The following is a 26804-nucleotide window of genomic DNA, read 5'->3' as shown; positions in this document are numbered from 1 at the left end:
CGCGTTTGGTGTTTTTAAAGCTTCGGATCATGCGCAGGCTCAGTCATCACCGAAAGTTATCTTCTTCCATGCGAAAGAAAGAACAAATGCACAGTAAGACAGGTCGTTCTCGGAGATCCACTTTGGACAACTAGAGCAATTTGCTATTTTGTTCCACGCCCGTCACTACGGCCCCTCGTAAATCCTCATTTTCCTCCTGTATCGTCACTACGGGACCTGCCAGATTCCCTCTCTGTTGTTACTAACGGGACCATCTCTGTTATCTGGTTTAGGCTTCACTTCGTCGACAAACAAGCTGAAGCCACCAAGCTAAGATCCGCTCAGCTCCCTGGCTTTCAACAAGGAATTGTTACCACTAAACATCATGTGGCTACCCTGTACAACAGAACCAAGCAGCCAAGTGTCACTGACAAGAACGAGAAAGGGCAGTAAATGCACTTTCATATAACGGAGACAACTTACCTTTTGCTTGCACCAGTATCATAGTCCTTTGGAATTGAAACTCTTGTGATCTCTCCACATGAGCTAAAATGTTTCAGAAGTGAACTCATGGGTCTGTTAGGAAACCCTAGGTATGCTAGGCCACCCAGAAGCTTCCGAGTTGTGGATTTACTTCAGGAAAGTTTGTGTGGGTTTGGAGGTCACGTTGAAGGCCTACCACTAATGATCGAGCTCTTTCTTCGTGGAAGAGGCTCAAGGAGAAGGTGAGCCTTTGCAGCGTACGGGAGCCCTTCGCGGTAACCTGTCCTGCACCTCTCCAACGGTGACTACTTTGTTTTCTTTTTCCCGCTACGATATAACCTAGCCGACTGCTGAAACAAATGTCTACCATATAAAAAAAACCGGGCAAACACAGGAATGTAATTCTTCCAAAGTGCCAACTGGCTCATAAGCAATGGCTGAATTTACCTATTAAATAGAACATCCTTTTCACAGCGAAACTGTATCAAAAGACAGATGGTAATAAATAGTAAACATTTTTATCTCATGCTGAACAATCAACTACGATCAGAAAAAACGAGACGGTCAAATGCTATTAATAGAAGAAAAGGGTAAAATAAGAAGTTGCATGTCAGCATTAAGTTGTCTCTAGTTAACACCGCTGTCTCTACTTAACACCGTTGGTATGTGCAGATCACAATAAGCACATATGGGATTTAATGATACTGGAGAAGATGGGGTGCGTATTTAGGTCACATAAAATAGACTTGAATATTTTCATCACTCAGTCAGGAAGTAATCGAGAAAGAAAGTTAACAACTACGGCACTGAGCCATTGAGAAAACTAATCAGGATAAAATATAGAGGCAAAAAAAATTACATACCGTGGTAAAGCCTAGATATAGCCTATAGGATAGTTACTGCCAGGCACTGACCACAGGAGACGTAAGAATGGGTGAAAGGTCAGAATGTCCCTGATAAACAAAAAAGCTTGCCACTTCCACCCATCTTTTCTGCAGCCATCCATCACTGCGACTACAGTAGTTTGCGGAATGCCAAATGAGTAGGCAGCAGTTGCACGAATGTGCCGGTTACTGCAAGTGCAGAAATATGTACAATATCTCGGATGGCTGCAGTCAGAGAGATGAATTAATGTTAGCAAGAAGAGGGTGAGCATGTAAACTAATTTTTTAGGCAAAATGCTCCCAAAGCGTACCTTAGAAGTAACCACTTCTGATTAATCGACATACTGACCATCAATCATGACGCTAAGCTTTTCCGTTGCTGCCATCCTGCAGTGCGCACCTAGCTCCTCACTGCAATTGGATAACTGAAGGTTTCTGAGCGAAGATGGGAGGCCCATGTCTGGCAGCCTTGTGATGCTCTTACAATTGAAGATATATAGCGTCTCAAGGGAGGTCAAGCTATGTAGGTTTGCAGGAAGTAATAAGAGGTTCTGGCATCTTCGAAATTCAAGTTTTTGGAGGGAGGTTAGAAGCTGTAACGCTCTTTCTTGATCCTCTGTTAAGCTCACCATGATCTCTGGCTGTTCACCAAACCCAGGGCCGAATTGTAGGAGTCTTAGAGATGTGAGTTGTTTGCACAAGGGCACGGAAAGGACAGAAGCGTCAGAAATCTGAAGACCTTCCAGTCCAGACCAGATCTCAGAGCCCCCCTGCTGGTGCGTCACAAGCTCCAAAAAGGAACCTACCCCGGGGGAGTTAAATACTTTTAGAGATGTCAGGTTTCTACAGAACTGGAGGCCCTCCATCGACGCAAGCAAGCCACAGTTTCTAATTTCCAGCTCTTTCAGTGCCCTGCAGCATCCCAGCTGTAGAGACGTCAAGTTTGGACTTTCCCCTATTGCTAATTCGGTGATGGTGGGGAGGCAGGTCAGGAGAGCGGGCTGGACCCCATGTGTGAGCTTCTGGATATTGAGCTTTTCAAGTGACGGGGGAAACAGCTGAATTGGATTGCCACTCTGTTCTCGCTCCTGCAGTTTGAGATCCCATGCACAAGACAGCTCGGGATTCATTTCCATATCCAAAATTCGAAGGGAGGTGAGGAATTGCAAGCCATCGAGTACAGCCAGATGTTCACACCCAAAGATTCGCAGCTCCTGTAGGGCAATAAATGGATGCAGCTGTACAGACTTCAGATAGGGGCTATTTACTAGACTTAACTTTTTGAGGTGGATTAGACCTTCAGGAATGAAGGACCGCAAGTTTTCTGGGAGATAACTGATCCAAAGGACTTCAAGTGATGGTGGGAGTAATCCAGCTTCCACGCTAGCATCATCTTTACTTTCACCCATGTGACCCACCAATGATGAGACCAGCTTGGGGCAACCATCAAGTATTAGCACCGTAAGAAAGGTGAATCCTAGGAAGTCTCGCTTACCCCCACAGAACTCCAGATCTGGACTCTGCTCAATATATAAACTCTTGAGAGAACATAAGAGATTATATGGCACTTTCAATTGATATTCATCTTGGGCTGACGTCATCACTCCTGAAACCAAACTGCAGGTCCCTTCGGTTTCTGTAGGTTCACTGATTGATAGAAACTTTACCGCTGGACAGTCATTTAATAGCAAACTCTCAAGGGACTGCGTTTGTGAAAGCATTTGTGTTAGCCAGCTCCCTGTTATGCCGCATGTGCTGATGACGAGCGATTTGAGTGATGGTAGCAGAAGGCTTCTTGTAGACCTACTGTTTTCCTGGATAACCTCTGACATAATGTTTAACTTGGCCAGATTTGGGCAGTCGCATATATTTAAACTCGCTAAGGCACTGAGCTGGCTGAAAGCTTCACTTGAAAGAGATACCAGGTTTGGACAACTTATTATATGCAGCCATGTTATGCCCCTAAGGTTATGGAATGCCAAGGTACGGTCATCCAGCACAGTCAACTCATTAGATTCGATAGTGAACCATCCACCCGTTAATCTCATTTTTGGAACTGTCGGAACTCCCCTGATGGACAACACAGATATCAGAGCAGAAGGCGGGAGAGGATGTGAGACTGTCAAACAAGGGCAATCATGGATGGTGAGTGTACGGAGACTAGGTAACCATCTCTTTTGATCTTCTTGAGGCGGTAAAAATTGAAGAGGTGGAGAAGCTGTTAGACTGCCACAAATTTCCAGGTTTGGCATTTTAATCAACATTAACTTCTCCAAAGAAGGGACTACCAACTCTCTCACAACATGTAGATCCATCAACTCCAACTCCTTCAGGACCACCATTTCTCTCAGTGGAAGCAACTCCCACTTGCTGCAACATCATTTATCAAAGTAAATGCCTAAGAATTCACAAATGTATTGGACAGGAATTAAAAAATAGAGAACAAAAGTATACATTATTTGAGGACAATTATGGATGGAGAGTTTCTTGAGAGATGGAAACCATGACTTCTGCTCAGCGTCGAAAGAAGAGTAACTCTGGAAAAGAGTGAACTCATTCAGTTGAGGGCAGTTCTTAATCATTAAAACCTTTAGATGGGAAGACAATTCCATTCCATAAGAACCAATACATTTTTCCAATTTTGGCATATCGGTCAAGATCAACTCTTCCAAAGAAGGAACCGAGATTTCAATTACATTCAACATCTTGATCAATGTCAGCTTTCTGAGGAAAGGCATTTCAAGAATTGGAAGATTTCGCCATTCCCTGCAATTCTCTAGATGAAGTATCTCAAGTGAGATAATTGAGAAAGTACTGGAAAGCCAGGTTGGCGAGGTACCGCCATATCCAGTTATTTTAAGAGTTTTGAGGTTCTGATGTGGTTGAAGACCTTCAAGCACATCCTTTGCTGCCTCAGGTTGAAGGCTCATGCTGCTATCCTCCCATGACAAGGACAATGTTTTTAGATACTCTTTGTCTATAAGGCTGCTCCCCCTCGCCTCTTCTTCAGTCTTCACATTTTCAAGTTGAGAAATTTCAAGTAATACAAGCTCATTCATGGACTCAAGTTGTCCTATCCCAAAACTGCCAACATTTTGAACCTTAAATTTTAATTCCTGTAGAGTGGTGATGTTGCTAACACAAGCTATTGCGTGGTGCACTTTCTCATGAGCAATAAGATGGCGCAGATAAATGAGATTATTCATACCAGTAGGTACTTCAAACATTCTGGAAATGCCCACATCCAATACTTGAAGATGATAACATCTTGTCAAAGGTTGACCAGCAAACTGCTTGAGATGGAGTCCGGATACTGATACATAACGAAGATGGCATGGACTTAAGAAATTGTTTATAGAACTTATGTCAGCATGCATCACACTTAGGAGCCGTAAACATTTTGCCTCCTTGCACAAAGTACGCAAGGACTCTAAGAAATTTTCAGTGCTTTCCCCAAACAACATCAAAGTCCTCAATTTGTGCCAAGACCTAACCTTTTGTATGACTTTGTCAAACTTCTCATTGGGACCATGGACAGCTTTATCTTTAAAAGCAGGAGTTATGATTGATAAATGGCGAACAGTTGGGCGAATTTCCTCAGATTTCAATCCATGTATGGTAGCACACTCGTTTAATGAAACGTTCACTGCCAATTCATGCATTAGGTCATGCATAACATAGTGTGAGCCAACCTTTTGGAAGAAACCCAAATCCACTAATCTATCCAAATATTGATTCCCTGTTTCCTCCAACCTCATGGTAGGGTCTTGACACCGCACAAAATTTTGTGATATCCAAGCATGGACCAATTTTTCACCATAAAATTTGTAGTCCTCTGGAAACAAAGAGCAGTATGAGAAACAACGCTGAAGGTGGACTGGTAGATAATCATAACTGAGCTTCAAGATTGGTAACATGTCATCAGCATCTTCTTGAAGAGATTTCCATTTGTCCTGAACTGTCCTCCAATGCTTATAGCTAACACTTGTGTTCAAAAGTGCACCAACACTTTGTGCAGCTAGTGGGCATCCCTTTAGTGCTTTAGCAATCTGTTTGCCAACAGATTGCAAACTAGGATGACCCTCGTAGTTCTCATTACCAAATGCATATGCCTTGAATAAAAGCCAAAACTCCTGTTCATCAAGACCGTTCAATTCAACTTCAGTCATTGTTCCTAGCAATTTTGCAACAGATTTTCTTCTGGTTGTTGCTAAAATCATGCAGCCAGTTACTTGACTACGTCTCAATGGGGCTAACAGTTCATCCCATCCCCTCCTGTCCCTGTCTTCCCACACATCATCTAATACAAGTAGAAATCTTTGATTTCCGATGTACTTCAAAAGGATCTCCTGTAGTACATTGAAATTGCTTATATTTTCATACTCTCGTCTATCTTTACAGACATGTTCTAGTATCTCAAGTGTAATCCTTCTTTCACTGAAGTCCGTGGATACACAAACCCACATTTGCAATTCGAAATGACCTGAAACTCTTTCATCACTATATACATATCTAGCAAGTGTCGTCTTCCCAACACCACCAATGCCAACCACTGGCAAAACATTCAGATCATTAGATCCCCTGTTTATCAACAACTCTATTATCCTGTCTCTCTCTGCATCCCTCCCATATACCTTACGTTCAACTGGAACAGAGGTTGTCATGCGGGCATTCCTGGCAATAATCTGACTCTGACTTGGTGTTGCAATGGGGTGAGCAATCACAAGCTGAAGAACTCTTTGTACAGAATCTCCAATAGTGCATAAATGATTCACTATTATATTGATCCTCTTAGAAATGTCATCTTTAACCTCAAAAGTTATGATTGTGCTATGAGCTGGCCCCTCGTTTTCACGTTTCCTTTTTCTGTCACATGATGCCCAACTAGTTATTTGACTTGTGGCATTGTATACCAATTCAAAAGCGGAAGATGGAGCGGATGATGACGCATGGCTTCCCTCGGGATTAGAACCACTAGGAAGACTAGAACCATTCCCTGCATAAAAAAAAACTTATTTGAGGATAAGCAAATAAAAGCACTTGAGCAAAAGCAGATATTATCATGTAACTGCTAATCTGCTAATAATTCACAAAAGCTACGTAGTGTACAGTAGTCCTCTACTTTTCTCCTAAACATATAACAAAAAATGAATCGTTGAAAAGAGATGATATCTAAGCAAGAGATATCTGAGAAGCGGTGCCTAACTGCCAATTATATGAAGCTGCTCTTGGTTGCACGGCAAACTATAGGCCAAGTAGTGGTCATAATCACAACAATATAAAAGAAGCTGAAAGCAACATAGATGGAAGAAAAGTGAAGCACCTTGTTCGATCTGTTGCTGGATCCGGTAGTAGTCGAGCTCGTCCATCACGTCCTCTGAGTCATAGATCAGCTCTTTGAGATCATCCAGTGACCGGGCCAGAGGCTTGTTGTCAATCTTCCTTCCCTCGGCAGCAGCAAGAACCATCTCCACTTTCCTCATCTCAAACTTGAGCTTGTCCACATCTTCAGCAAGCCCGACTTCACGAGTCCAGGCTTCCATCTGTCCAGTGAAGAAGCTGCCGAGGATGCTTTGCACCATCCATCCTATTGCTGCGTCAACTACCGTGCCAAGAAACCCCGCCATTTCCCTAAGGCAGCACGGCAACGGCAGGAGCAAAAGCGGGCCTTGCAGAGGGGAGAAACAAAACAGATGGATCAGAAGGGAGCAGAGGAGCAATAATGCGTCGAAAGGAAGCAACTGGGAAGGCAGGCAGCAAATGGGAAGCGTCAAACTACGCACCAAAACCAGCTAGCTTTGCCAAGTAGCACTAGGATCCCTTCAAGCTTCGGCAGACGCGCAGGCCTTTCTCATGGCAGCTCGAAGCAGGTCCGCACAGCCGTGGAAGTGTGGATGCCCTTGGGTCAGGTATTGGCTCCGCGGTGAACTATTGTATGGCTGTGCAATGAACTCCTCTCTACCACTGAACAAAACGTACCTGTCAGCTTCCAAGTGCAGTGTACTTTCGTGGAAACTGGGCTGCTAACACACACCACATTCGCTTGGTCTACAAACATGAACAGGTAATCTGGCCAAGGAGGCAACATGTGGTACAAAATCACCAGAGACTTTTGTTACCTGTGTGCTGCGGACCGTGAGGGTGAGCCGCCAGGGGAGACCCATGGGCAAGATGAGCCCGCTACACGCCGAGATGCTGGCATGATGATCACCGAAGTTTTCGGGTGCGGCATTTCCTCGAACACGCCCAGGGCGGAGCCGCGCTGGTGGAAGGCTGTGGCCTGGACCGGGTCGCGCACTTCTGAAAGCGAGGTAGACGGGCTCTCCCCTGTACCATGAGTGCCGCAGGTGAAGGTCGGGCGGTGGATTCTGATGCGGCTGCCGGCGACGCAGAAAAAAGAAAAGTTTGACGGGGGAATGAGTATGGAGTGGTGGCGCCGACCCGAGGCCATGATGGCTGATCGAGTGCAGTTTCCAGAGCAGCACAACCCCCTTGTTGGTGAGTTTGGACTGAATTTCAACGATTTTACGAACAGTCCCATTACCAGTCTTAGGGTGTGTTTGGTTTCTGGCCAAGGCTTGCCCTACAAAATATTTGGATAGCCAGAATTTTGGTTTGAGGATTTGCTTGACCATGATTTGGACAACATTGGTTAGAAAAACAGTCAATGAAGTCGCATCCGCATGCGGAAAAAGTTGGCAACTGTCCAAGCATAAACCATTTTTGGGGTTATGATAAAAATAAAGTGGTGGGGTGCACTTTGGGCGGTATCCAAAAATACACATGCGTCCAAACATACACATTGATCTCCAAAATTGCTAGAAAAAATGACGAGCCACAAAGGTAATATAACAGGGTATACACTGCAACTAAATTTATCACGCAAGTATAAATCTCCAAACCCACCGAAAATTTGTCTGTCAGACGTACCAACACGGTCTACAGACTACAGTAAAATTACATAACGACAGAGGATGACAGTCTGGAGGCACAAAAATGAATTCTTCGCATTTCACCAGTCACGGGTGTTGTGTTTCAAAGCTTCTGAATCAGTCATCACCGAAAGTGATCTTTCTTCGCATTTCACCAGTCACGGGTGTTGTGTTTCAAAGCTTCTGAATCAGTCATCACCGAAAGTGATCTTCTTCCCTGCGAAAGGAACAAATGTATGGTAAGATTGGTGGTTCTGGCAACAAAAGACAACTGGAGCAATATTTGCTATTTCATGAAAGCGGGAAGTTACCTGTACTAGCTGTAAGACCACTCTGCCTCTGAGGTGCACCACCCCGACCACGCCCTCTGTCACTACGGCCGCCCCTGTCACCTCGGCCAAAGGATCTGCCGCCCCTGTCACCTCGGCCAAAGGATCTGCCACGTCCACGCCCATCACTGCGGCCCCTCATAGATCCTGATCTTCCTCCTCTTTCATCACCACGGGCCCTGCCAGATCTTCCTCTGCTGCTACTAACAGCACCATCTCTGTTATCTGGTTTAGGCTTCGCTTCGTCCACAAACAAGCTGAAGCCACCAAGGTCAGATCCGCTCAGCTCCATGGCTTTCGACAAGGAACTGTTATCACTGAATATCATGTACGCTATCCTGTACAAGAGAACCAAGCAGCCAAGAGTCACTGACAAGAACGAGAAAAGGGAAGCAAATGCACTTTCATATAACAGAGCCAACTTACCCTTTGCTTGCACCAGTATCATTGTCCTTTGGAATTGAAACTCTTGTGATCTCTCCACATGAACTAAAATGTTTCTGAAGTGAACTTCGGATCTGGTGATATAAAATGGTTAGTATAATACAAAAGGCATGGATGTCACACTTAAGTACCAAAAAAAAAATGCTTAGCACTTCTAATTACCTGATCCTCCCCAAGCGATGAATCAAACCCTCTAATAAAGGCAGTACTGTTAGAGCTTTGACCAGGCTTCTTGAAAGAATTGTTGTCCCTCCTGAACATTGAAAAATTAGGCTCGACAATGATTATCTTATTCTTATCCAAGCAATTTTCAGGAAGATAATCACACAGAAAGTGGGATAGAAAATCACCCGCTGCCAGGAGTAAACGCGCCTCGCTCTTGAGCAAAATTAAGCCTGACAGGCCGCCCCATCAAATCATGGCCATTTAATTCACATGCCTATCAGGTTCAGAACATGGTAACCAAATATAACTTAGATGGCAATTAAATGCTTGCTCCACGGATCAGCTGGTCTATAGATGACCAAGAAACGTAGTAAGTACCTTCTGAGCAGCTTCAGTTGTAGCAAATTCAACATGCGCGAAGCCCTTGGATTTCCCATCTTCAAAGGCCGCAACACGAATATCAATAACTTCACCTGCCTCCTGAAAAAATTGCTTCCTGCGGGGTGTGGAACAAAATAGGTCAAGAACAACATCTCTTAGAAAAGTACAAAAAATGAAATCTCACGAACTTACACTTGTTCCTTGTCCACATTGTACGACAAATTCCCAACAAAAACGGTCTTTGACGCAGTAGTAGCTTGACTACTCCTGGCAGGAGTTTTTGGCTGCAACACATAAAATTAAGAATGAAGTCAAATACCTATCAAACGAGAGAAAACTTAGAACAACATAAATATACTCGAATCATACTTCATTCTGAGCGGATTTTTTCACTGATACTGATTGGTCATTTTCCTCATCACTACCGGAGCTTTCTTCAGAACTGTCATCATCACCACTGCTTTTTTTCTTGGCAACCTTAGAGGCTGGCTTGGCAATACCAGACGAATCCTGCAGAGAGAATAAGAAATGTGATATCAATAAAATCTTCACAAGAAAAAACAAACACCAAAAAATAAGCACCTTAAGTTTCTTTTGTGGAGGCTCGTCATCACTCTCATCAGAACTATCATCAGAATCATCCTTGGACTGCAAAAAAAAAAAATCTGCTGAATTACAACAAGATCTGATGTACACAAGACAATGCTTTCAAGAAAATAAAGTTTTTAAGAATGTGTACATGTCCATTGTTTTTCTCCGTTGCCAAAGGTCTCTTCGCAGGGATAGTAGGTTTTGCCGGCTGCAAAAACATTGGATAGGAGTTTTAAACATTGAACAACAAAAAGGTGGCCAAATAAGCAAGTAACAGGAAACTTACTACATCAGAATCTGAATCTGAGTCAGAATCCGAGCTACCACTAGATTCCTCTTTCTTTTCACAAACAACAGCCTTGGAAGATCCAACTATTTTAGCAGTGGTGTCCTGGACATAGCAAGTATCCACATTAGAAAGATACTCGATCTGTTCTAAAGTAAGTGTCGAACATTTATCTAGATAAAGATGTATCTACAACTAAAAGGTGTCTAGATACACCCGAAACTAGACAAAATTGTGACACTTATTTCAGAACAGAGGTAGTAGCATGGGTAACAAGATTTTGCTGACCACAAAACAGTGGAGAAGAAATAAGAATGTTGCACAACAGAAAGTTACCAAGAGAAAACAAGTCCCAGAACACTTACTTCATCAGAATCTGAGTCAGCATCTGAGCTATTGCTAGATTCTTCGTTCTTTTTAGCAACAACAGCTTTGGTATCCTGCAAGTAGATCGAAAATGTAAGAACATTATAAAGACTAAGAATGATGATGCCTCAATCTGAAATAAATAGTAAATGATTACCTCATCCTCAGAGTCGGCTTCAGAATCAGAACTATCACTGGATTCTTCCATTCTCTTGGCGACTGGCTCTTTAGTGGGCATATCCTGCATAAAATTTCAGTTATTAGGACTAAGAACTAATGACGGCTAAGAACAATGCTTGAGCATAATCCACAGAATTAAAATCATAAGTTCAGGGAACTGGAAGTATGATTAGTGAGTATTCACATCTGATGAATTGGCAAGAATATGCTTACCTCATCTGATGAATCATCAGAATCACTTTCAGAGTTGTTCGAGTCCTTGTTTTTCTTTTGTACAGCGGAAACTGAAGAATTCTCCACTCGAGTAGCTGGCTTCTGAAAACAAATGAACAGACAAATAAGGCAAAAGGATGTTAGACTGTGAATGATGAGGCTTCTATTTCGAAATCAGCAAAGTGATTACCTCATCCTCAGAGTCAGAACTTTCAGAATCAGAGCTTTCACTGGATTCCTCCATCCTCTTGGCTAATGCTGGCGCTTTAATGGGCATATCCTGCAGACATTGTTACACTCCGGACTAAGAAAATATTGATGAAGATAGAGATAACTATGCATGCGCTCCAGAAAAATATGACCAGGAAATCAGGAGAATATGAGGACAAACCCGAGGAGTACTACTACCCCACAGAGATGTGAAGGCATAAAATATGCTTACTAACCTATCATGAGAATTGATATCAACAGATATTTGTACCATATTCATATCAATAGTTATGTGTACCGTACGCAGATGCTTATGTCTTCTACCTGACTGTACAGTTTCATGAAGAAAAGAGACACAGTGTGTCCTAGATAAAATAAACAAAAATCAGGTCTCTCAAAAGCATTTTTTTGAAGCACCAGATCTGTTTATCTAACACAGGCCACCAAAATTGTATTTTTTTCAACGAAACTTTACATTTGCTCATGGAACATGGACATAAACTTGTGAATTTGTTTCAGATTTGTTCTTGACAATTATAACATAATTGTTTTTAAATCAGGTGCACATGCACCCAAGTTCAACTTTGAATTTCCGATAATTTGATATAAAATAAACTCAAGATACATTTTCCTTCAGCATACAAGAACTCAAAGAAAATGTAGTGCTTTTAGTGCTCAAAATAATAATGCATTGTTGTGGACATCAAGAGAACCTACTCCCTCCGTTCTGAAATACTTTGCATTCTAGGTCTAAAATTTGTTCTAAAATACTCTACATTCTAGCTTTAAGTCAACAGGAATACGGAAAACGAAGAGGTCCTCCTTTATCTATTGGATGTCACTATTTTCAATGTAGCTTGGATTGGTTGTTTATCAATTTAAGTAGTACTAATAAATGCACTACTAATTTGTGTGATTTTTCCTAGAATGTAGACTAAAAGAGAACGGAGGGAGTATTTCATATCACATCTGCAAAAGGTCCATCAAGAGAAACAAACGACCAGTGTATACAACATAACTAACAGTGTAAGGTTGAACTTAACATATAATGAGTCAAGAAACAAGAAATGAAGACCATGCTTAAAAATGGAAATGTGATGTTGACAAAAGAAAAGAAAAAAGAATTATGAAGATGTCTTGGAAACAACACTCACTTCATCAGAGCTGCTGTCAGAGCTGCTGCTGTCGGACTCCACATTCTTTGAAGCTGCAGCAGGCTTTGCAGGTTCCTCGTCAGAACTGCTATCTTCGCTGCTATCAGAGCTGGACTCCTGTTTAGCAGATTGTGCAGCCGTCTTTGGTTTGGTCGTCACCTGAACAGATTTATTCAGAAGGAAATGAAAAATGGGAGAAAAACACATGCAGATTATGTAGAACAAGAGAAGGAACAATTTTTTAACATGTCATGAAAACAAATGCTTACTTCATCATCCTCATCAGAGTCGCTGTCAGAGCTGCTGCTGTCAGACTCAGCAAGTGCAACAGGTCTCTTTGAAGAAGCAGCAGGCTTTTTTGCAGGTTCCTCATCGGAGCTGCTGTCATCACTGCTGTCAGAGCTGGACTCTTGCTTAGCAGATTGTGCAGCCTTCTTCGGTTGGACCATCACCTGGAAAGATTTGTTCAGGAAGTTAATTTCAGTGGGTAGTGGAAATATATGTCTGTTTTACAATAATAACACAAAATAGAGCTCCGTAATGAATGCAAATAAGTACATTCAAACCAAATAATATTTGTAGTATCACAATTAAATAATGCAGCCTTCAAGTACACAATGGCATTTTATTATGTAGAACAAGAGAAGGAACAATTATGAACATGTCATGAAAACAAACGCTCACTTCATCATCCTCATCAGAGTCGCTGTCAGAGCTGCTGCTGTCAGACTCAGCAAGTGCAACAGGTCTCTTTGAAGAAGCAGCGGGCTTTTTTGGAGGTTCCTCATCGGAGCTGCTGTCATCACTGTTGTCAGAGCTGGACTCTTGCTTAGCAGATTGTGCAGCCTTCTTCGGTTGGACCATCACCTGGAAAGATTTATTTAGGAAGTTGATTTCAGAGGGTAGTGGAAATATATGTTTGTTTTACAATAATGACACAAAATAGATCTCCGCGATGAATGCAAATAAGTACATTCGAACCAAATAATATTATTTGCAGTATCACAATTAAATAATACGGCCTTCAAGTGCACAATGGCATTTTATTATTTATAATTAATCAAAAGAGGCCAAAGAGAAGAGAACATGGGAAGCACCTTCTCCTCGGACTCTGAAGAATCCTCATCAGAACTGCTGCTCTCGGCCTTCTTTGGAGGGGGCTGCTTCTTGAGATCATTCTTCACCGGCATGAGCTGAGGTGCAGTTTTTCGTTTCTTGGCAGCCTTCTCAATGTCATCTTCCGCATTTCTCTTGCCTACAAATTGAGATTAAAAAAAGGACTTTGGCACCACAGAACTATGTTACATAGAAACCACGAGACATGTGTTACTCAAAATTACCTGATTTTCCAGCTACGGCCGACACAGCGGCAGGTTCAACCTTGACAGCAGACTTCTTGCTCAACTTAACCATAGTATTTATTGTCTGAGCTCTACAAAAGGAGATGAGCATCAACTTAAGAGCAAACGAAAATACAGCACACCGGTTCTTAATAACTACACACGGGAAAACAATTTACCTACACAAGCTACTCAATTCCTCATGGTACTGTTTCATCACACCAAGGATAGCCCCTTGTACCAACAACTACGCATAAACTCAACACAGTATAACGAAACAGAACAAAACGAACACTGGGTAATGCTAATTCAATGGCTAAGCAAAATCAGGGAATACTGTAAAGCCGAACCACTCTACCCGCTTGATACTTGCAAATGATTATCTGTCACCTCGAGGCTAAACCTAAAATTCAGAAGAGTCTTCATAAAACACAACGATTCTAACTGCTGAAGTTGCAACAAACACAAAACCTGTGCTACCAGGTACAATCGATGCAATTTAAAACTTCATTACACTAAAACGCCGGCCCTAAATCAACAACAGTACAGCAATACAGCACATCACTTCTTATCTACCCACATGTATGACCCTAGTACAGGAAAACAATATATCCATGAAAGCTACTCCAGGATAGCCCATTGATACCAAGAGCTACACATGAACACAACGCAGCATAGCGAAACAGGACAAAACGACCCAATGTGTGCTACTAATCCAACAATGGCTAACCAAAGGGCGTACTCTCAAATGCTGAACTCTGCCCGCTTGACACTTGCAGTGATTTTCTGTCACCTAGAGGCTAAATCCAAAATTCGGAGAGTTGCCATAAAACGCAACTATTCTACCTGCCCAAGTCGCAGCAAACACGAAACCAGCGCCGCCAGGTACAATCGATGCAATTACGAACTCGATTACACTGCAACGCTACGCCCACAGCAAGCACTCCCTCGAATTCGGGGTGGCCGAACCAAACGCACCAAGGGCTCACCGATCAAGCGCCAGGCCAACGGCTACGAACAGCACATCGAACTAGACGAATCGCCGAGGGGAAACCCCGCAAGGAAAAACGAGGGGGGAAGAGGTGCGGCTCACCGGTAGCAGGATGGGGTGGCGGCGGAGGCGGCGGAGGCGGCGGAGGCGGCGAGAAACCCTAGTTCCCGAATCGAGTAGGGTTTTGGGGAGGGTTTGGCGGAAGACGGCGGCGGCGGCTCGGTGTTTATAGGGGCGACGGTGTCCTAATTGAGTTGAGGGCTCTCTCTCTCCGGCCGCGAGATATGCGATTTTCTCGTTTTGCCTCGCCAGCTTTGCCTGTTTTCCTTGGCCCCCGCGTTTACTCGGTTGGGGGATGCGATGTTGGATAATCTAAATTACTGGGGTGCGGTTCATAAAAATGCCTTGATTTTTTCCCATTCGTGGGCCTCATGCGGCGGCCCAACACAAGTCAGATGACCCAGGCTCGTCCTTCACCTGTTGCTTTTGTGTTGCTCAACAAAAAAAAAACGTGTTGCTTTTGTTATGTGCTGCCTCATTTGAAATTGTGTGTGCATTCCCCCTGCCGCTTCCTCGCTGCACCACCCTGCTCGATCCGTCATCTCCGTCGGTCCCAACCTCTTTCGGCCTCCCTCCAAACCTCCTATTTATCCAACTTTTGCTAGGTTTCTGCTCCACCACCACAAACCCTAAGTTGTCAGAGCCTCACCGCACCCCACCTTAAACCCTAAGGTTTTCAGCCTCAGCTCCGCCGGAGACGCCGTGGCCAACCACGTCCTCCCCTTATCCGGCAAGGTGGGCACAGTCTTCTTCTACCTCGCAACCATCAAACGTTGAAGAGTGGAGGTGCACGTTGCGCCGCCTATTTGGTGCTCTCAACGTCATAGAAGGGATCGACGCTTGCAGCCAGAGTTTGTCGCTCTGGCCCAACAATCCCATCACATTATTCCTCATGTGTTCTTCTTTCTTGACACCTGCCTTCACTTCTCGTCTCCCTCATCGACCACCCGCCTCCACTGGCCAGGCTGCCTGCCGTTGCCACCCGTGGCCGGCATCGCCCCCGCATTACTTTGCTAGCATGCCCTCCTCGACCGCATCCCACCGTCGGTCCACCGCCGCCCTCGGCATCCCTCTAACCCCCACCCTTCATTTAATGTAGCCCTTACCACACCCCAACCCTAAATATGTTGTCAGCAAGCTACCAGTACCCCACCCTACCCTAAGTTTTATTCTAGCGGACGTTGTCCCCGTCATCGGTGAGGTCGATTCCATCCTCGAGTGTGTTTTTTTTACGAGATAACCGACGCAGAGAGCTTGCCGCATGCCACCTCTGCCGGCCCGATCCGGACACTTCGAGATCAAAATCTGTTAGACTGGTTATAGCATTTTTTTTCAGCGAATTATTAGTTCAGTTTGCACTAGCTCATTCTTTTCACGGACCTACCTACGCGGGACGTCCGCCATGCAACTCTGCCACGGCAGCACCGGCATGATTGACGAGGCCACACCTGTTCTTGGTTGACTGGTGGGAAATTACTCGAGCCCGGGTCCGAGGGACGAGCCACTAAGCCAGGCTACAGACAGAGACACGCCGAGAAAAGAACGGACGAGGTTCCCTGCTCCACGGCTATATAAAACGCGGCGCCCTCCTCCCCCTCCATCACCCTCTCCCGTCTATTTTCATCTCCACTTCTCTGGTGGTCGCGGCTTCCTCCCCTTTCGATCTCTTTCACCTTGTCCCCGGCGGCCGGCCGGGAAGTCGTCGGAATCCTTCGTCCTCGCGCGGGCTAGCTAGCTCTCGCCATGACAACGCCGACGGTACACATTCTCCTTCTACATCTCATCCTTTTCTGACCTGCATTTGCTACGACCGGTTTGTCCTGTTTGTCGTTCATGTGGTTCGCATGTCGTCTCTGATCGATCGATGCGCGCAGAACAAGGGCCGGCCGCTGCCCAAGTTCGGGGAGTGGGACGTGAAGAACCCGGCGACGGCCGACGGCTTCACCGTCATATTCCAGAAGGCCCGCGACAACAAGAAGACCACCGGCGGCCCCGGGCAGTCCGGCATCCCGCCGGCCTTCAGGAACGGCAACGGTTACGGCTACGGCTCCGGCTCCGGCTCCCCGTACAAAACCGGCAACAGCTACCCGTACTCGAGGGTGGCATCGCCCAAACGTATCAAGGTACCTACGTTTGCCTACAGACATGCAGCCATGGTAAGATTTTCGCAGTTGTGTGCGCTTTTGTCTGACGGAAGAATATCTTTTATCTGCAGAAGAAGTGGTTCTTCTGCGGCAGCTTCTGATTGTATCGAACGCCAGGGCTAGCTGCTACTGTTGGTGAAAGAGATATGAAACCGGGCCACGCCAGAACCAGAAGCACATATTCGATGGGAGGCCAGGGTGAAAGTTTTGGCAATCGGGTGGCATTTTTGCTCCCGCTCGATCACCGCATTTGATGTGCAGAGCATCATCAATGAATGATGATTATGTATGAATCATTTGTCGAATAAAAAGGGCAGGAAACTAGTGGGGAAAACTACCTGTAAATTGTGTCCCTTTTAGTCTGATGCAAATGGTCATGCTGACCATCGCTGTCATTCATTCATCACCACCGCCACCTTCGCAAGTTTCATTCAGGTGCATATTTGGATTCGTAATAATTATGAAATCCAACAGTTCAAACAGACTCGTAAAGTAATAGGTACTTCGGAAAACAAACAAAAAAATGGTATTCATAGTATTACACATATGAGAATATATCTCCTGAAATCCGAGTCAAAATTTTAGTACTAACATCACCACCTAGAGAAATGAACAAGTATCAAGACCAGATATCACCAATAATCAGTTATTTACCGGACACGATCCAAGCAGAGACCAACTTCGTGTTTGCAGGAAGAAAGAGATATCTACTGTTAGGTATTCTGCATCATATGTAGCCAACAGATCGAGTACAGTGACCAACAGAAGTAAGACAAGCTTGAGCGGCTCGACAAGACCATGTTTGCATCTTTGGGGTGCATGGCAGCGCCATCAAATGCAAATTGTATCAAAACATCAGCCCCTGGGGTGTTCAAACAAGAATGGTCGCACCCTTTCCCCCAAGCACCTGCACTGCACACCCATGATCATATGCCATCCAGGCATCCAGCACCATGAGAACAAAACTGTGCTATACTTCTACCCTCGGATCCACTTCATTTCCCTAGCTTTCATTATTTTCGTGCTTCGGTTCAGCCAAGGGACATTCCAGATTAGAGTTTCCATCACCTGGTTCAGAATGGCCTCCGGAAGTAGCATCCGATGAATCTGGTGATATCTTTTCTACTGTGGTCTGGAGAACCGAGGATTCAACCAAATTCACACTTCCTTGTTCTTCTCCTAATTGTGTTGTACCGGACATAACTCCACCGGTGGCATCCATAGCCTTCTCGTCTCCTGCCTCACAATTTACAACAGCAGTATTCACTGACACCTCAGCAGGTTCAGCATCTTCCTCTGTCCATTCAACAGACTCAGGTGGACTCTCTTTTACATCTGGGGTTGGCGGTCTGATGTCATCTTCCAGCTTATCAATGGGGCCATTTGTCAATACTGCATGACCAGACTCTTCATTTAAGTCTCTGTCAGAGCCAGCTAACAGTGGATCCAAACCTTTTGTGACATCTATAGGTTCACCAAGAATGACCTCATCCATATCCTCATCCACATTTGGTGACGGTAACTCCAAATTCGCGGAAAGGGAAGCTTCTGGGCCATCATTCGGTGCTTTGTCCTCATCAAACGCAAACCAGTTGGAGTTTGTAAAAAGGGAGCCCCTGCAAAGCATATTCTTCATCAGCCAGTTGTTGCAGACATCAAACAAAATGTACATACGAAAATAAATAATCAAATTGTATGGACAAGGAAAATACCTGTCATGATCATCACCAAAGCGAATATTGGAGATAACTACTTCAGCCGCTTCATCATCAAAATACACATCCTACAAAGGATAGTAACAATCAATACACAAACAACCACATTACATGTCCCGGAAATACAAATATCACCATGTTTGTACAGTATATAATGGTGCATGAACTTAAGAAAACAAAGCTGAACATACCTCATCATCTCGCTCTTGTGATACTTGAGCCTGCATATATAACCCACACATGAGTTATTAACCAAATAAATCTGAACACTGTATCCACTGTTTAAGCCATAATCATAATAGAAGATTATTATGCTCTAGAGATCTAATACATAGATTTGGCATTTTACGAGGTAGTAAATCTTAGGAATCAATATTTCTGCATATATATTTAGACAGAGATGTGTTGTGTGCATCTTCGGATGCAAAGGCCACAGAATAGTCCTGTTCTATTATCTAATAAAATACATATGCAAGAACTAATTCATTTACAGATCAGATGAGTTTGAAAGATCTAAACAAAATATAATAGATGGCAAATCCAGGAGCAAGTACAACTGTTCTACAAGTGGTTAGCTATACCTTGACAGAAGAGTGACATGCAAAAAGGAAATACTGACACTGGTAAAAAATAAAAGTAAAATACTGACCTCATCATCAACATCCTCATTACTGTGAATACCGTATTTAAATGCCTGGCTCAGATTGCTAGCAAGCGCAGCCACATCATAGTCCCTGTCTCGGAAGTCTTCATCATCGCTGTCCCTACCTCGATCCTGCAGTGATGTCGGTCGGCTATGACCAAAGAAATGTTCAGCACATGACTTTTTCCCCATGGAAGAATGCAGGACATTTAACAAAGAGATAAGTTAACCAAGTAGATAAAGTATGGACTCTGGAATACATAAATCACATTCTTAAAGCGATCATACTGACTTGAATCATTTTCATTCAACAGAGCAAAGCATTATGATTTATAAGGAAGCAACATGAACAAAGCTCAACTAGGAACATACAATCAATACAGAAAAGCATAGACTAACAGTACAGAAGATGATTTCATGAGACGGAGTCAAATGATACTTACCCACAAGCCCATTGGTAAACATTTTCTACCGCATTACGCTTTGTTAGGATGCTAGAGTGCCACTCGCCCCAACCAGAGTTTTGCTGCAACCCAATCAAATACATAAAAGTTCAATGTAATGGCTTCAACCAAAGTTCAATGCGGAAATATAATAGGAATCAGGCCAACAAAGAAGGAAATTTTGCAAGACATTATTGCATGTCTACCATACTATCAGTGCACTAGGGGCCCATTAGATAATTAGCAAGGGACTAGTAACAAATCCAGTAGCATGTGAGAAAGGATAATAGTAGCAAAATTTTGGTCTAGATAACAAAACAAATTAAACCTGCAAATGTGATTGGATTGTGCTGTCGCTGTTGGCCAGCTGAATGAGCTTGTTGGATATGCGTGTAATATGCCCAACAAATCCATTCCTTGGTGGAGTTTTTCCCTCTGCAGATAGCGTACGCTGCAAGGAGGGTAACAAGTGAATATATCAGTCGGAAAAGTAGACCTATGAGCCGGTTGGGAGTATATCAAAGACGAGACATTATTTGGTACCTTTGTTAAATCTACTGACAGCGCAGAGTTCTTCTCGGCTTCCAAAATTCTTGTAACTAGTTTACATTCATCAAGAACATGTGCAATCAGCTGATCCTGCTTACTCTCTAAACAGGAAACAATTATGTTCTCCACATGATGATGCAAAAAGTTGTTGAAAGGGTACCTGATGATAAATACTTTGTCAGCTCTTTAACAAGTTTATGTGAAGCAAAGCTTGCAGTGTTTAACTTACTCAAAAAATAGATCTATAACATGCTTGATTGCTCCTAGGTGGATCAAACGCATTTCAGCAACTTCACTGCCAATCGACAGTAGGACAGAGATGAACTCAACAATCTGCAAAAGAACAATAACTGCCATCAATTATAACAAAGGAAGTAGAATTTACCTGAACACAAATTGCAGAACAAGGAGACAAATAACAATGCTTTGCATACATATCTCAATACTTGAGATTCTTCCAGTAAAAACAAAATAGTCAACTGTACCTCAAAATTCTGCCAAGACTATTAGACAAATTTCACTAATAGGTTTCGTGCGCTCCACCCATGTTAATTTCAGGACTAGTTCAAATAAGTAAATCTGATCAAAATTAATTACCACATACCTTCAAGCGATGCTTTCCAAGAGGAGGCTGTAAGCTGCCATATGTTGTCGGAAGTATAGCTTCAGCAGATGAAACATCCAGCAGCTTCAACAAATCACCTGAAAATTATGAGCACAAATTTAGAAATTTTGAGGATAATATACTTGGAGCATTGGTTTCTAACAACCGGTAAATATAGGCAGTGCCAGCACTTCATAGTTAATACTTAACAGAACCAACTGTATGAAGAATGAACAGAAATAATCATGTAGGATTTAATTCAACAGATAACAGTTTTCATGTTACTTCAGAGATGTATAAAACACTTTCTCTAAATAAGAGATATAAATCCTTGAATATGTGTATCATTTCCTATTTATTTTTCACTGTGGATTATGGAAGATACAAAATGTAAAACTGGCAGAAAATCATGAAGACCTAAATAACTGTAGCTAGAGCGTCTCTCCATGTGAAAAGATGTATAGACCACTAACCAAGGCTATCCAGCATGCCGTTGACTGTTTCTGGACTTGCAGTGACTAATGTTCCATGACTTAACTGACTACGGAAAGCTTGGTAGGACGCTGATACAAGTCTCTTAGGATCTAACAAAGATATGCACACTGACAATGAGTGGACCAGCACTGATTTAGGTCTTGAATCTTCAAAGGCATGATGAAATAATCTCCCCACAAAACTGCAAATGTGATGTAAAGATGAAAAGAAGACAGAGATGGGTCAATACCAATTTGAAACGATAAAAGCCCTGGGACAACATATTCAACATTACAATGTAAGAGTGCAAAAAATCAAAAGCACCTAGGACTGGAAATTTTCGTAGCAAGTGCTGGAGGGGCATATCTAGTCACTGCACAAAGGATTTCAGCAGCATTTGCATGAACCTCAGCAGAATCCTGTAAAGAAAATTAAAAGGAGTCAGGTTGACAATAAAAGCATAAACCACAAAATCCCAAGAACAATGAAAAATCTCAACAGCAGAGACATAGCCACAATTCATATATGCTTTGTGAAAAAATATTGTGCCACCTTATACTTTGTGAGGATGTAACTACAGAACGATGCAACTGAATATCATTGCAGCATACATGGACATAGCCTGGTGGTTCACCATCTTAAATTCGTATGGGTAAAGAAGAGCAACTACTCAAGAAACATGTGGATGTGAAGCAGAAACTAGAAGGCAAGACTAACATCTGAAGATGATTATGTATTTCTAAAGAGGACTTCACTAGCCAAGCCTAAGTAATGGATGGGAGGAGATAAACCCAAGTCAATAGCTAGTCAATCATGTGGCATCAGACAAACATAATGTATGTCAGTGTTATGTAGAACTCTGCGCAAGTTTCTTGCTAGAAAAAGACGATTCAAATTTCAGATAATTCACAAATGGTGCCTTTGGAGAATAATGCATTTTGGCTAATTAATTAACATCCAAAAGGCAGGCTTTCCATGACACGCCTTTGCTAACAGAGTAACATGGTGTGGATAAGCATCAGCATAGACAAATTTGAAATAGTTTGAAAATTGAATAAACAGCGCAAGTGAGCAAATGACATGGTTAGATGCTAAAAGTAGTGTTTAGTTCTTACAGATGAGCTGAACTTGTCAACAATCATCTCAAGGACTTGTATGTCATCTAACCATTGCATGGAATCTGCATAACTTGTATACATAGTTTCATCAGCGCCGATTAAGCGAATTAACACCTGCATTACAGACCAACATATAAATGAGGACCAGGGCTCCTTTTTCAGTCAGAACCACAGATAGATGGTAGAATGCAATTAAATTTGTCCTCAAAACTAACCTCCATGATAGAAGTGATCCCAATAAGATCGACAAGTTGGCTAACTATTTCAGGGTGGCCCTGCAGGAGGAATACAATAGCACGCAAAAATTTAAATGTTAGAACGAAATGCACACAAACAGAAAACCAATTACATGGATACTCTGCACACACAACTTTTAAATAAATACGCATGTAACAAGGAACTGGCAGAAATGGGTTAAACATATATAAACCTTGAGCGCTCGTAAACCTGAGATGGATATTTAAGTCATTTACAAGTATAGTTTTTGTTCCCAGTAATGGACTAATGTTTGATTCTATAATTATCCGCTAAGTTGATGATTCTGGTATTAGTTGACTACCCCATATTTGAGCTTTTTAATACTATGGTACATACCACATATATGTAAGGTACATGAATGGCTGAAGCGGGAAATCTCTGTATCAAACAAATTATGGAAGACCAAAATAGGAGATGGCAAATAAAAGCAAAACTACACAAACCTGTACATAATTCATAAGTGGGAGCGTCTTTCTCAGCATCAAGCAAATAACCACCTGCAGCGCAGTATGTCAGGCTCAAAATCAGGGCATTGCCAATTAATCAGCCAAGAGAGACCAAACTTTTCCAGGAGCTAAGGATTTCATAAAAGTACCTTGCCAAAGTAGCCAGCCAATAAAGTCCCATGAGGATGGTCAGGCTTCAGGAAGGAGAAGAGTAAATTCATAAGCTGCGCAGAGAGCATAACTCATCAGTTGCAAAGAAAAAATACACCATACTATGGTAATATTGTTGCATCAACAAAAAAGCAAAAGCTAAATGTAAAACATACATCTTCATCCTCCACTAATGTCTTCAAGATGACATCCACTTCGCATATGAATATTTCACAAGCTATAAAAGGAAACCTGCGAACCAGGCACTGATGGTGGTGAGCAAAGTCCATGGTAGGACACAACACAAAACGTTTCATCATTTACCTAAATATCCTCTTCTTTTCAGCATCTTCAGGTGTCTCTTCCACAATGTAGCGGAGCAGTAACTCCACTTGAACTTTGTCTCGTAAACTACAACATCCAGAATGAACTTGTATTTATTATCAAATAATTTATTGCTCTCATAATTCTAATATCTTAAATATATATGATTTTCTGTTAAGGACATTCCGTTTTCTGGTGCATAAGCATTATAAGGAGGTCCAGGTAACAAAGATGTGGACAGTGAAATTAAAGGGAAAAACTCAATGTGGTAACATTTAGAGATGATTATATACCAGTCGAATTTAATACAAACTCAAGTAGAAACTTTGAGACAAGTTAAACACATATATTTAGGTACAGAAAACATGCACAGCAGTCATAATAAATTAATAAGTCCATATATATGGATAATCACACATAATAAACAAAGTTAAAACAATATCAGCAAATGAAGAGGTTCCAACGAAATCCAAAGCTCAGAGAAATGAGAAAAAGAACACAAAGAAGTGTTCAGGAAGAGAAATAGTACAAATTAATTAGTCTGGTGTTAAGCGCTTTGCACTCCTGGATTATTTCATCCTCATCAAGAAGGTCTTCCAACTTAAAATTCTCCTTGTCTAAAATAGTATCCACCTGAAAGAATAAGCAAGATGTCCATTATTAAATCAAAATTCAGAACTGTCACCTACACAGTACATATTCGAAAGTGCAAGCACTCACTGGTGATGCGGCAGAGAGTCCAGGTACGTGCCAAAACATCTTCAATGACGATTCCGTATGTATCCAGCACAGTCACGATCTCACAAACCAAGCAGATTTAATACTTCGACTTTGCGGACTGATTCATGCCCAGAGTACTGAGAACAGACCCTGAAATAGCTGACCGTGAGACGTCAGTCGGTAAAAGATCAACCACATGAAGAAGAGTCAGCTTTCGTATTAATCATGCATCATTTATCCACTACGATCAACCCACGAATTCCAGTGAATATTAGTATCAGTATTGCTACAGCATGTGTACACCCACCTATATTTTGGAAAATCCTAATGCTTGAATCAACACATAGTAAAGGGCAAGAGCAGAAAATGAGAACACGGACTGAAAAGGCCACCAAATATTCCCTGTAAGCACAACCTCGAAATACCAGGAAAGCTAAAACCCCTGAAGAGAAGAAAGTCTCCCCAAAAATAAACACGATGTTTGTATTGAGCAGCAACTACTCCTCAAAAACACCCTCCTCAGCATGTATGCACTACAAAATGCATTCCCCAGATGTCCAGCATCCGAATCCTCAACAAATATGCGTCACAAAATGCATTCCCCAAATGCCCACCCTCCAAATCCTCACACCAATGATCTCCCAGAATCACACGGCTGCTCCTCAGAGTAGCAAAGCGAAGGCAACTAACCACGGAACCTGGAACCGATCGCATCGAATTCGGAACCGCATCAACTGGGCACGCAGAAATAGATACTCACCCCGAGCTCCCCGCTTCCTTCCCAGTCCGCATCTCCAAAGGCTAGACCGCTTCAGAAAAAAAAAAGGGGGGGCAAAGCAATCCTACGAGGTTCCAGCTCCACAAGCACCAACTCCCGCAAAGCAAGGCAGCTAGTAAAGCGATGACGGGCGGGCGGGCTGACTGACTGACACAACAACGCCAGAGCCGCCCCCACCCACTCGGACATGACACGCGGTAAAGCGAGCGCACAAACTGCTAACGATGTCGTCATCCCCCAACTAGCTTCCACTCGCGCAGAGCAACTACTCGCGGCCTCAGTCCCCGACGCATCGAATCGAGCCCGCAGCCAGATACAGGGTGAGAGTTAGAGACTACGGAGACGGCAGCGGCATGGAGCTGGAGGAAGTAGCGGGGGTTCTCACCGGGTGTCAACGGAGCCGCGGCGGAGAGTCCAGCGCGATGGAGAGCAGCGGTGGCGGCGGCGGCTGACGAAGAGGGCGGGGGGCAGCAGCGAGTGAGCAGCGCGCGGGCTCTCACGCGATCCGAAGCTTTTAGAGGATCCGCTGGATCCGCGCGCGTCTGCCTGGGGGCGGGGAGCGAATCCCCGAAACCCTGGATGGAATTGGGCAATCGCGAGATGAGGAGTGGGAGGAGGAGACGACGGGTGGGGTGGGGAAGAGGGAGGGCGAGGGTTCGATCGCGAGAGAGACTTTGCGGAGAATAATAATCTACCTAAGCTTCCCCTTTTTTTTCCCCTCTCGCTTCGTCTCGATGCGGCATGGGGAGCTGGAGTCTCCGCCCGGCCGTGCGGGTATATGCGCCCGTCTCCCCGCCGCGTGGGTCCAGCGCCACGCGGGTCCCGCGTGGCGGTGGGTGGGCTAGATTCGTCGGTGGCGCCGGAGGGTTTTGGGGCGGGTGAGGTGCGGTACAGTCACTCGTGCCTCGGTCCTTTAAAACGCTGGTGGGTGACTGACGGGTGGGTCCGTGTGCGAGGTGGGAGCCGCGGCGCAGTGTAACTGCTGAGGGTGCGGGTGGTGCGTGGTTGGAGACCCGTGACGTGGCATGTGGGGCTGACAGTGGGCGGAGAGCTCGTACCGGCGCGGGCGTCCCCGTCCAGAGCGGAAAAGCTGTTGTCCTCGTCACTCTCTGCCCGTGGGTCCATGCGAGTACGGGGCCCACATGTCCGTGGGCCGTCGCACTGGCAGAGCATGGAGATTCGATCTCGGCGGATTCTTCAACGCTACAGACACTCGTTTGGCGTACGGGCAGCAGTGCCTGCCCAGCTGAACACGGGCTGCTCCGACCGACTTTTTCTCCACACACTGCCGAGGTGGGGCCACGAGTTTTGGGCCCCAGTGAGCAGCTGGACACGCGACTTGTACGGTCGTGTTCTGGTGTTCGTGCATCTGGGGATCGCCACGGGGACCACCGGTCACTCGGACAACAACGGCTAGAACGATTTTTTTTCAAAACGAATAAATTATAGT

The 26804-nt window shown here is 43.8% G+C and overlaps 4 protein-coding genes across 4 annotated transcripts; 1 reads left to right on the top strand and 3 right to left on the bottom strand.

The window, feature by feature from the left end:
* Window positions 1-1009: 1009 nt before the first annotated feature.
* LOC124676881 (disease resistance protein RGA2-like) lies at window positions 1010-7312 on the bottom strand. Its single transcript, XM_047212898.1, has 5 exons — window positions 7130-7312; window positions 6670-7014; window positions 3801-6342; window positions 1658-3716; window positions 1010-1571 (listed from the first exon to the last, which is right to left on the bottom strand). Exons 2-4 carry the CDS (start codon window positions 6971-6973, stop codon window positions 1679-1681), a joined length of 4884 nt encoding a protein of 1627 aa, XP_047068854.1. The 5' UTR covers window positions 6974-7014; window positions 7130-7312; the 3' UTR covers window positions 1010-1571; window positions 1658-1678.
* Window positions 7313-8137: 825 nt separating this feature from the next.
* LOC124676629 (nucleolin 2-like) lies at window positions 8138-14029 on the bottom strand. Its single transcript, XM_047212670.1, has 21 exons — window positions 13938-14029; window positions 13695-13852; window positions 13282-13464; window positions 12867-13049; window positions 12598-12756; window positions 11424-11513; window positions 11234-11335; window positions 10998-11081; window positions 10840-10914; window positions 10475-10579; window positions 10337-10396; window positions 10180-10245; window positions 9967-10107; window positions 9790-9881; window positions 9595-9712; window positions 9402-9490; window positions 9214-9304; window positions 9034-9125; window positions 8590-8945; window positions 8422-8495; window positions 8138-8349 (listed from the first exon to the last, which is right to left on the bottom strand). The coding sequence occupies exons 1-20, from the start codon at window positions 14008-14010 to the stop codon at window positions 8467-8469; spliced, it is 2346 nt and encodes a 781-aa protein (XP_047068626.1). The 5' UTR covers window positions 14011-14029; the 3' UTR covers window positions 8138-8349; window positions 8422-8466.
* Window positions 14030-16832: 2803 nt separating this feature from the next.
* Window positions 16833-17362, top strand: LOC124670813 (protein NOI4-like). Its single transcript, XM_047207284.1, has 2 exons — window positions 16833-17111; window positions 17204-17362. The coding sequence occupies exons 1-2, from the start codon at window positions 16833-16835 to the stop codon at window positions 17231-17233; spliced, it is 309 nt and encodes a 102-aa protein (XP_047063240.1). The 3' UTR covers window positions 17234-17362.
* A 283-nt stretch (window positions 17363-17645) lies between these two features.
* On the bottom strand, window positions 17646-24745 carry LOC124678337 (serine/threonine-protein phosphatase 6 regulatory subunit 3-like). The gene is made up of 19 exons (XM_047214237.1): window positions 24577-24745; window positions 24386-24489; window positions 23857-23943; window positions 23709-23784; window positions 23532-23606; window positions 23380-23433; window positions 22894-22953; window positions 22676-22792; window positions 21885-21979; window positions 21560-21762; window positions 21087-21184; window positions 20712-20815; window positions 20477-20642; window positions 20262-20384; window positions 19934-20016; window positions 19497-19641; window positions 19039-19068; window positions 18845-18915; window positions 17646-18748 (listed from the first exon to the last, which is right to left on the bottom strand). Exons 1-19 carry the CDS (start codon window positions 24613-24615, stop codon window positions 18136-18138), a joined length of 2343 nt encoding a protein of 780 aa, XP_047070193.1. The 5' UTR covers window positions 24616-24745; the 3' UTR covers window positions 17646-18135.
* Between the last annotated feature and the right edge of the window lie 2059 nt (window positions 24746-26804).

This window comes from Lolium rigidum, chromosome 7 (assembly GCF_022539505.1).
Source record: "Lolium rigidum isolate FL_2022 chromosome 7, APGP_CSIRO_Lrig_0.1, whole genome shotgun sequence".
Taxonomy (NCBI): domain Eukaryota; kingdom Viridiplantae; phylum Streptophyta; class Magnoliopsida; order Poales; family Poaceae; genus Lolium; species Lolium rigidum.
The sequence above is the reverse complement of the archived record's forward strand: the minus strand, read 5'-3'. Positions and strand labels throughout refer to the sequence as shown.

Excerpts from the sequence above, each read along its gene's own strand:
- LOC124670813 (XM_047207284.1), top strand. The coding sequence starts at position 16,833 with ATGTCGTCTCTGATCGATCGATGCGCGCAGAACAAGGGCCGGCCGCTG. Across the intron at positions 17,112-17,203 it reads CATCGCCCAAACGTATCAAG|AAGAAGTGGTTCTTCTGCGG; the intron begins GTACCTACGTTT and ends TTTTATCTGCAG.
- LOC124676629 (XM_047212670.1), bottom strand. The coding sequence starts at position 14,010 with ATGGTTAAGTTGAGCAAGAAGTCTGCTGTCAAGGTTGAACCTGCCGCT. Across the intron at positions 10,246-10,336 it reads CGGAGAAAAACAATGGACAT|TCCAAGGATGATTCTGATGA; the intron begins GTACACATTCTT and ends TTTTTTTTGCAG. Across the intron at positions 9,491-9,594 it reads CAACTGAAGCTGCTCAGAAG|GCATGTGAATTAAATGGCCA; the intron begins GTACTTACTACG and ends TGAACCTGATAG.
- LOC124676881 (XM_047212898.1), bottom strand. The coding sequence starts at position 6,973 with ATGGCGGGGTTTCTTGGCACGGTAGTTGACGCAGCAATAGGATGGATG. Across the intron at positions 6,343-6,669 it reads CCAGCAACAGATCGAACAAG|GGAATGGTTCTAGTCTTCCT; the intron begins GTGCTTCACTTT and ends TTTTTTATGCAG. Across the intron at positions 3,717-3,800 it reads CATAATTGTCCTCAAATAAT|CAAGTGGGAGTTGCTTCCAC; the intron begins GTATACTTTTGT and ends ATGATGTTGCAG.
- LOC124678337 (XM_047214237.1), bottom strand. The coding sequence starts at position 24,615 with ATGTTTTGGCACGTACCTGGACTCTCTGCCGCATCACCA. Across the intron at positions 23,607-23,708 it reads CATTAGTGGAGGATGAAGAT|CTTATGAATTTACTCTTCTC; the intron begins GTATGTTTTACA and ends CTCTCTGCGCAG. Across the intron at positions 19,069-19,496 it reads ATGAGGATGTTGATGATGAG|GCTCAAGTATCACAAGAGCG; the intron begins GTCAGTATTTTA and ends TTATATATGCAG.